We start from the raw sequence: 9594 nt of genomic DNA, 5'->3' as shown, positions 1-9594 counted from the left end.
CATTTAGATGTCATAGTATCATTTAGATATCACAGTATCATTTAGATGTCACAGTATCATTTAGATATCACAGTATCATTTAGATATCACAGTATCATTTAGATATCACAGTATCATTTAGATGTCACAGTATCATTTAGATGTCACAGTATCATTTAGATATCACAGTATCATTTAGATATCACAGTATCATTTAGATGTCACAGTATCATTTAGATATCACAGTATCATTTAGATATCACAGTATCATTTAGACATCACAGTATCATTTAGACATCACAGTATCATTTAGATATCACAGTATCATTTAGATATCACAGTATCATTTAGATATCACAGTATCATTTAGATATCACAGTATCATTTAGACATCACAGTATCATTTAGATATCACAGTATCATTTAGATATCACAGTATCATTTAGACATCACAGTATCATTTAGATGTCACAGTATCATTTAGATATCACAGTATCATTTAGATATCACAGTATCATTTAGATGTGTAAAAAAAGCCAAGTATCAGTATTAAGGACTAAGGTACGAATCCTAACTTTGCAGCCAGTATTAGGGACTACGGTCTGAATCCTAACTTTGCAGCCTGTATTAGGGACTACGGTCTGAATCCTAACTTGACAGCCTGTATTAGGGACTACGGTCTGAATCTTAACTTGACAACCTGTATTAGGGACTACGGTCTGAATCTTAACTTGACAGCCAGTATTAGGGACTACGGTCTGAATCTTAACTTGACAGCCTGTATTAGGGACTACGGTCTGAATCTTAACTTGACAGCCTGTATTAGGGACTACGGTCTGAATCCTAACTTGACAGCCAGTATTAGGGACTACGGTCTGAATCTTAACTTGACAGCCAGTATTAGGGACTACGGTCTGAATCTTAACTTGACAGCCAGTATTAGGGACTACGGTCTGAATCTTAACTTGACAGCCAGTATTAGGGACTACGGTCTGAATCTTAACTTGACAGCCTGTATTAGGGACTACGGTCTGAATCCTAACTTGACAGCCTGTATTAGGGACTACGGTCTGAATCCTAACTTGACAGCCAGTATTAGGGACTACGGTCTGAATCCTAACTTGACAGCCTGTATTAGGGACTAAGGTATAAATCCTAACTTGACAGCCTGTATTAGGGACCAAGGTATAAATCCTAACTTGACAGCCTGTATTAGGGACTACGGTCTGAATCCTAACTTGACAGCCTGTATTAGGGACTAAGGTATAAATCCTAACTTGACAGCCTGTATTAGGGACTACGGTCTGAATCCTAACTTGACAGCCAGTATTAGGGACTACGGTCTGAATCCTAACTTGACAGCCTGTATTAGGGACTACGGTCTGAATCCTAACTTGACAGCCTGTATTAGGGACCAAGGTATAAATCCTAACTTGACAGCCTGTATTAGGGACTACGGTCTGAATCCTAACTTGACAGCCTGTATTAGGGACCAAGGTATAAATCCTAACTTGACAGCCTGTATTAGGGACTACGGTCTGAATCTTAACTTGACAGCCTGTATTAGGGACCAAGGTATAAATCCTAACTTGACAGCCTGTATTAGGGACTACGGTCTGAATCTTAACTTGACAGCCTGTATTAGGGACTAAGGTATAAATCCTAACTTGACAGCCTGTATTAGGGACTACGGTCTGAATCTTAACTTGACAGCCTGTATTAGGGACTAAGGTACAAATCCTAACTTTGCAGCCAGTATTAGGGACTACGGTCTGAATCCTAACTTGACAGCCTGTATTAGGGACTATGGTCTGAATCCTAACTTGACAGCCAGTATTAGGGACTACGGTCTGAATCCTAACTTTGCAGCCAGTATTAGGGACTACGGTCTGAATCCTAACTTGACAGCCTGTATTAGGGACTACGGTCTGAATCCTAACTTGAGTGTGTGTATAAGAGATCCACACAGTAAGTTTCCAGAACTGACCTCTGGTTAGTGACCATGTATCCGTACTCCTCCCTGGCCGCTGTCCCCCCCTCAGCAGCTGGTAGCCCTGCTGGGACACTTTTCACCTTCCCTTTCACATCCTCCACAGAGACAGAGGGGCCCTTGGCCGTCACACTGACCCCTATAGGTACTTTGAGGGTGGGACTAGTGGCAGCAGGGGCCAGGGTAGGGGCCACATCAGCTACCGAGGTAGAGGAGGGAGAGGGCACAGGGACGGGAGAATTCTCTCCCTTGTTGGACACGGTGTCACTGCTTTTAAGCATCTGCTGTTTCTGTGTAGAGGACACCCAGAGACACCAAGAGACAGGACAATGACCATGATAGCAGCATTATAATATATACATCATATTATAAATGTCATGCAATACCACTTAGTACTGTATTTCTGCACTATCTGATCTGAACATACCTCCTTCGGTGTGGACGGATCATTTGTAAATGGATCTGAAAAGAAGAGAATAAAAAGAGCATCACAATGACTTACAGGAAATGACTAATGTGTAATTCATTCATTATTCATTGATACTGAATGACTACGCGCCCTTCTGTGTGCAGACAGATGTACCGAGCTGGCCTTGTTAGGCATCCACCATAGTTTTAAGAACTGTGCTGAAAAGGATTGACCTCTCCCCAAAAGGACAGACAGACAGACAGACAGACAGACAGACAGACAGACAGAGGTCTGTAGTACCTGCGTTCTCTTGGTCCTCAGCCTTCATCAGTTGCAGCACCACGGTCAGGCAGACAGACAGACAGACAGACAGGCAGACAGACAGACAGACAGACAGGTCTGTAGTACCTGCGTTCTCCTGGTCCTCAGCCTTCATCAGTTGCAGCACCACGGCCAGTCTGTAGAGCTGCTGGGGGGTCAGGTCTCTGGGATCAACACCGTACATCTCCAGGGTCTCCACCATACGCTGTAGGATAGACTCTACACAGACAGACACACAGAAATGACAGGTTAGTCTCAATAGACTGTCAGGACCAGGTTAGTCATAGAAGAGATAGCAAGGCCAGGTTAGTCATAGAAGAGATAGCAAGGCCAGGTTAGTCAGAAGAGATAGCAAGGCCAGGTTAGTCATAGAAGAGATAGCAAGGCCAGGTTAGTCATAGAAGAGATAGCAAGGCCAGGTTAGTCAGAAGAGATAGCAAGGCCAGGTTAGTCATAGAAGAGATAGCAAGGCCAGGTTAGTCATAGAAGAGATAGCAAGGCCAGGTTAGTCATAGAAGAGATAGCAAGACCAGGTTAGTCATAGAAGAGATAGCAAGGCCAGGTTAGTCATAGAAGAGATAGCAAGGCCAGGTTAGTCATAGAAGAGATAGCAAGGCCAGGTTAGTCATAGAAGAGATAGCAAGGCCAGGTTAGTCATAGAAGAGATAGCAAGGCCAGGTTAGTCATAGAAGAGATAGCAAGGCCAGGTTAGTCATAGAAGAGATAGCAAGGCCAGGTTAGTCATAGAAGAGATAGCAAGGCCAGGTTAGTCATAGAAGAGATAGCAAGGCCAGGTTAGTCATAGAAGAGATAGCAAGGCCAGGTTAGTCAGAAGAGATAGCACGGCCAGGTTAGTCATAGAAGAGATAGCAAGGCCAGGTTAGTCATAGAAGAGATAGCAAGGCCAGGTTAGTCAGAAGAGATAGCACGGCCAGGTCAATCAGAAGAGATAGCAAGGCCAGGTTAGTCATAGAAGAGATAGCAAGGCCAGGTTAGTCAGAAGAGATAGCAAGGCCAGGTTAGTCAGAAGAGATAGCACGGCCAGGTCAATCAGAAGAGATAGCAAGGCCAGGTCAATCAGAAGAGATAGCAAGGCCAGGTTAGACAGAAGAGATAGCAAGGCCAGGTTAGTCAGAAGAGATAGCAAGGCCAGGTTAGTCAGAAGAGATAGCAAGGCCAGGTTAGTCAGAAGAGATAGCAAGGCCAGGTTAGACAGAAGAGATAGCATGGCCAGGTTAGTCAGAAGAGATAGCAAGGCCAGGTTAGTCAGAAGAGATAGCAAGGCCAGGTTAGTCAGAAGAGATAGCAAGGCCAGGTTAGTCAGAAGAGATAGCAAGGCCAGGTTAGTCAGAAGAGATAGCAAGGCCAGGTTAGTCAGAAGAGATAGCAAGGCCAGGTTAGACAGAAGAGATAGCATGGCCAGGTTAGTCAGAAGAGATAGCAAGGCCAGGTTAGTCAGAAGAGATAGCAAGGCCAGGTTAGTCAGAAGAGATAGCAAGGCCAGGTTAGTCAGAAGAGATAGCAAGGCCAGGTTAGTCAGAAGAGATAGCAAGGCCAGGTTAGACAGAAGAGATAGCATGGCCAGGTTAGTCAGAAGAGATAGCAAGGCCAGGTTAGTCAGAAGAGAAGAGCACGCACGCACACAAATCAGTACCATGGACAGCCACATCATATTTAGTTTACATTGATTGGACTAAATTGTTTTTGGTATCTTTTAGTTGCCACTGTATTAGACTAAGCAGAGGTGATTTGATGATGTTGAAGTTGAAATGGTGCTGGAATAGTGGAGGAAGCTTCTGTTTTCTTTGGGACTTGCGGTAACTCTCTGTGGTTCTACATCAGTAGATGTTGAAATGGTGCTGGAATAGAGGAGGAAGCTCCTGTTTTCTTTGGGACTTGCGGTAACTCTCTGTGGTTCTACATCAGTAGATGTTGAAATGGTGCTGGAATAGAGGAGGCAGCTCCTGTTTTCTTTGGGACTTGCGGTAACTCTCTGTGGTTCTACATCAGTAGATGTTGAAATGGTGCTGGAATAGAGGAGGCAGCTCCTGTTTTCTTTGGGACTTGCGGTAACTCTCTGTGGTTCTAAATTAGTAGATGTTTAGTCGTCCGATAATGTCAGAAACATGAACTTGCTTGACCATGCTGTAGGTCATGTAACTCTGTGATCCATGCAATATGCTTTGTGGACTTCACTGGACAGAGGTTCCTCCCCGGTTTTGTGATGAAACAAACATGTGGTTGAATTTAGGCCTATAAATCACGGTGTCAAGGCATATGAACTAACAGGTTATAGAGCAAACAACGAAATTATCAAAACACATAGGTTGTAATATGGCCATTTTTCCCACTGGCTTGGCTTCCCCAGAGAATTTACACACACCCTGCTACCGAACCTAGTTCGTTTTAATTAATTAATTAAATTAGTTAATTAACACTGCTAGTTAAGGTACTACAGCAGTTCTACTATCTCACCATCCAGCCCAGCCAGAGAGCTGTAGTCCTGGGAAACCTTCTTCTTCTGTTGCTGCTGCTGTAACTGCATCTTCTGCTGTCGTAGCTGTTGCCTGGCCGTATCCTGCTCTGTCACACTGTAGTCCTCCACATAGTCCAGAGGCAGTTCCAGGTTCTCGTAGTAGGGTGAGGCCGGAAGTGCCGCTGCCCCCCTGTGGCGGAACGAGGGCTGTGCAGGGGAAGAGGACAGATAGAGAGAGATGATGTCCTGCAGCAGCTGACGGTCTCTCTCTCTCTGTTTGGCATGTTGGGATCTAGAGGAGGGGCGGGGCCCTGGGTAGACTCTTCCTCCCTGGTGGAGGGAGCGTTCCATATCCTGGTATCTGTGCTGTAAAACACAGAGAGAGAAAAACACACATGGTTTACGGATGAGGACACATGTTTTATTGTGTGTGTGTGTGGTGTGTGTGTGTGTGTGTGTGTGGTGTGTGTTGTGTGTGTTGTGTGTGTGCGGTGTGTGTGTGTGTGTGTGTGTGCGTGTGTGTGTGTGTGTGTGTGTGTGTGGTGTGTGTGTGTGTGTGTGTGCACCAGTTTTCCTACATTATCAGGACCCCAATGTCCTAACATTTCACCTTAATGTCCTGAGAAGGTAGGAAAACAAGAAGTGTTTAGAAAAGGTCCAGAATATCTTCTATTGCTATTTTAGGCTTAAAGATTAGAGTTAGGGTTTTGAGGTTAATGTTAAGGGTTAGGGTTAGGGTTTTGAGGTTAAAGATTAGGGTTAGGGTTTTGAGGTTAATGTTAAGGTTAAGGGTTAGGGTTTTGAGGTTAATGTTAAGGGTTAGGGTTTTGAGGTTAAAGATTAGGGTTAGGGTTTTGAGGTCAAGGTTAAGGTTAAGGGTTAGGGTTTTGAGTTAAGGTTAAGGGTTAGGGTTTTGGGGTTAAGGTTAAGGGTTAGGGTTAGGGTTTTGAGTTAAGGTTAAGGGTTAGGGTTTTGAGGTTAAGGTTAAGGGTTAGGGTTAGGGTTTTGAGTTAAGGTTAAGGGTTAGGGTTTTGGGGTTAAGGTTAAGGGTTAGGGTTAGGGTTTTGAGGTTAAGGGTTAGGGTTTTGGGGTTAAGGTTAAGGGTTAGGGTTAGGGTTTTGAGGGTAAGGGTTAGGGTTAGGGTTTTGAGGTTAAGGTTAAGGGTTAGGGTTAGGGTTTTGGGGTTAAGGTTAAGGGATAGGGAAAATATGATTTTTAATGGTGAAAAAATGTTACATTCCAAAAAGTCCTGACATTTCATGAAAACAGCTGTGTGTGTCTGTGTGTCTGTGTGTATGCGTGTATGTCTACGTGTGTGTGTGTGTGTGTGTACGTGTGTGTGTGTGTGTCTGTGTGTACGTGTTAATGTGCATGGCTTACTGTACCTGTTGATAAGTATAGGGGTCCATGGGAGAGGTCTGCATGCGGAGGGGGAACTGGGGATGGTCTACTATCATGTAGTCCTGGTGGCTGTCAGCCTGACTGGGGTATCCGCCCTGATTGGAGGAGCTGCTGGGGTATCTGCCCTGATTGGAGGAGCTGCTGGGGTATCCTCCCTGATTGGAGGAGCTGCTGGGGTATCCGCCCTGATTGGAGGAGCTGCTGGGGTATCCTCCCTGATTGGAAGAGCTGCTGGGGTATCCGCCCTGATTGGAGGAGCTGCTGGGGTATCCGCCCTGATTGGAGGAGCTGCTGGGGTATCCGCCCTGATTGGAGGAGCTGCTGGGGTATCCACCCTGATTGGAAGAGCTGCTGGGGTATCCACCCTGATTGGAGGGGCTCTGCTTGGGTCTGAGAGGAAGGACAAGGAAGATGATTATGTATATTTTGGGCAGTTCTAAGCATAATATTACATGTCTACTCTACTAACTTTCATTCTGTCATTAGTTTTATTTGACAGGAACAATAAACATTGACCCATTTTGTGAATATGCTAGATTTAGTCAGCCGGCTACTTTTCATCTGGGCAAATACAACTACACAGAGGCACGATAAGATGTTAGATAGATAAGAGGAAAAGGCCCATACTTGTCTAACTCCACTGTTAGATTCTGTAAATGTGTACTGATCCTTACTGTGAGGAAGAGGTCTTGAAGGGTCTCGGGGTGTGAGGAACTCTGCTCAGCTCTTTCGTAACAATGTACTGGGTGATGTCATCTTGCCAGGACAAACCTACACACCAAACACACAGACCATTTATATTTTATAATGATGCCCACAAAATGTTGGTATTTTGGTATTTTTATTAGGATCCTCATTAGCTGTTGCCATAGCAGCAGCTACTCTTCCTGGGGTCCACACAAAACATGAAATAATACAAAACATTAATAGACAAGAACAGCTCAAGGACAGAACTACGTACACGTAGTCTAACATACACACCAACTATCAAATAGGGGAGAGGCATGGTGCCGTGAGGTGTTGCTTTATCTGTTTTTTGAAACCAGGCTTGCTGTTTATTTGAGCAATATAAGACGGAATGGATTACCATGCAACAATGGCTCTATATAATACTGTACGATTTCTTGAATTTGTTCTGGATTTGGGGACTGTGAAAAGACCCCTGGTGGCATGTCTGGTGGGGTAAGTGTGTGTGTCAGAGCTGTGTGTAAGTTGACTATTCAAAAAATGTGGGATTTTCAACACATTGTTTCTTATAAACAAAGAAGTGATGCAGTCATTCTCTCCTCAACTCTTAGCCAAGAGAGACTGGCTGCATAGTATTAATATCAGCCCTCTGATTACAGTGAAGAGCAAGACGTGCCTCTCTGTTCTGGGCCAGCTGCAGCTTAACTGGGTCTTTACTTGCAGCACTCGACCACACGACTGGACAATAATCAAGATTAGACAAAACTAGAGCCTGCAGGACTTGCTTTGTGGAGTGTGGTGTCAAAATATCAGAGCATCTCTTTATCACAGACAGACCCTACAAAAGGAAACATGGATCGGTGATGACTAGAAAGCCGGTGACGTCGACCGCCGAACGCCGCCCGAACAAGGAGAGGAGCCGACCTCAGCCGAAGTCGTGACCAGTTACCTCTGCTGCACAGGATAAGTTCATTAGAGTTACCAGCATCAGAAATTGCAGCCGAAATAAATGCTTCACACTTCACACTAATGTGATATTAGTAGTATCTGCTCTGCATACTGTATGTGTTATTAGTAGTATCTGCTCTACATACTGTATGTGTTATTAGTAGTAGTATCTGCTCTACATACTGTATGTGTTAGTAGTAGTATCTGCTCTGCATACTGTATGTGTTATTAGTATCTGCTCTGCATACTGTATGTGTTAGTAGTAGTATCTGCTCTGCATACTGTATGTGTTAGTAGTAGTATCTGCTCTGTATACTGTATGTGTTATTAGTAGTATCTGCTCTGCATACTGTATGTGTTAGTAGTAGTATCTGCTCTGCATACTGTATGTGTTATTAGTAGTATCTGCTCTGCATACTGTATGTGTTAGTAGTAGTATCTGCTCTGTATACTGTATGTGTTATTAGTATCTGCTCTGCATACTGTATGTGTTAGTAGTAGTATCTGCTCTGCATACTGTATGTGTTAGTAGTAGTATCTGCTCTGTATACTGTATGTGTTATTAGTAGTATCTGCTCTGCATACTGTATGTGTTATTAGTAGTATCTGCTCTGTATACTGTATGTGTTATTAGTAGTATCTGCTCTGCATACTGTATGTGTTAGTAGTAGTATCTGCTCTGCATACTGTATGTGTTATTAGTAGTATCTGCTCTACATACTGTATGTGTTAGTAGTATCTGCTCTACATACTGTATGTGTTAGTAGTAGTATCTGCTCTACATACTGTATGTGTTATTAGTATCTGCTCTGCATACTGTATGTGTTATTAGTAGTATCTGCTCTGCATACTGTATGTGTTAGTAGTATCTGCTCTACATACTGTATGTGTTAGTAGTAGTATCTGCTCTACATACTGTATGTGTTATTAGTATCTGCTCTGCATACTGTATGTGTTAGTAGTAGTATCTGCTCTGCATACTGTATGTGTTAGTAGTAGTATCTGCTCTGCATACTGTATGTGTTAGTAGTAGTATCTGCTCTACATACTGTATGTGTTATTAGTAGTATCTGCTCTACATACTGTATGTGTTATTAGTATCTGCTCTACATACTGTATGTGTTAGTAGTAGTATCTGCTCTACATACTGTGTTAGTAGTAGTATCTGCTCTACATACTGTATGTGTTATTAGTAGTATCTGCTCTGCATACTGTATATGTTAGTAGTAGTATCTGCTCTGCATACTGTATGTGTTAGTAGTAGTATCTGCTCTACATACTGTATGTGTTAGTAGTAGCAGGGTTTTCTATCAACCTGTGAGAAAATATACCACAATGAATTCACCAATTACATCATCATCACAACCCTGATAACAAAACAAC

The 9594-nt window shown here is 43.4% G+C and overlaps 1 protein-coding gene across 2 annotated transcripts in view; it reads right to left on the bottom strand.

The window, feature by feature from the left end:
* Nucleotides 1–9594, bottom strand: part of LOC129816949 (receptor-type tyrosine-protein phosphatase-like N) — a 184874-nt gene that overhangs the window by 49253 nt on the left and 126027 nt on the right. For both annotated transcript variants that reach the window (XM_055871934.1, XM_055871935.1), the window contains exons 3-8: nt 7251–7347; nt 6561–6966; nt 5175–5541; nt 2787–2918; nt 2397–2431; nt 1967–2259 (exon numbers count right to left, since the gene is read on the bottom strand). In XM_055871934.1, coding sequence (XP_055727909.1) covers nt 1967–2259; nt 2397–2431; nt 2787–2918; nt 5175–5541; nt 6561–6966; nt 7251–7347 — 1330 coding nt within the window. The remainder of the gene's footprint in view (nt 1–1966; nt 2260–2396; nt 2432–2786; nt 2919–5174; nt 5542–6560; nt 6967–7250; nt 7348–9594) is intronic.

This window comes from Salvelinus fontinalis, chromosome 19, assembly GCF_029448725.1.
Source record: "Salvelinus fontinalis isolate EN_2023a chromosome 19, ASM2944872v1, whole genome shotgun sequence".
In the NCBI taxonomy this organism is placed as follows: Eukaryota; Metazoa; Chordata; class Actinopteri; order Salmoniformes; family Salmonidae; genus Salvelinus; species Salvelinus fontinalis.
Note: the sequence above shows the minus strand (reverse complement) of the source record. Positions and strands in the feature narration are given on the sequence as shown.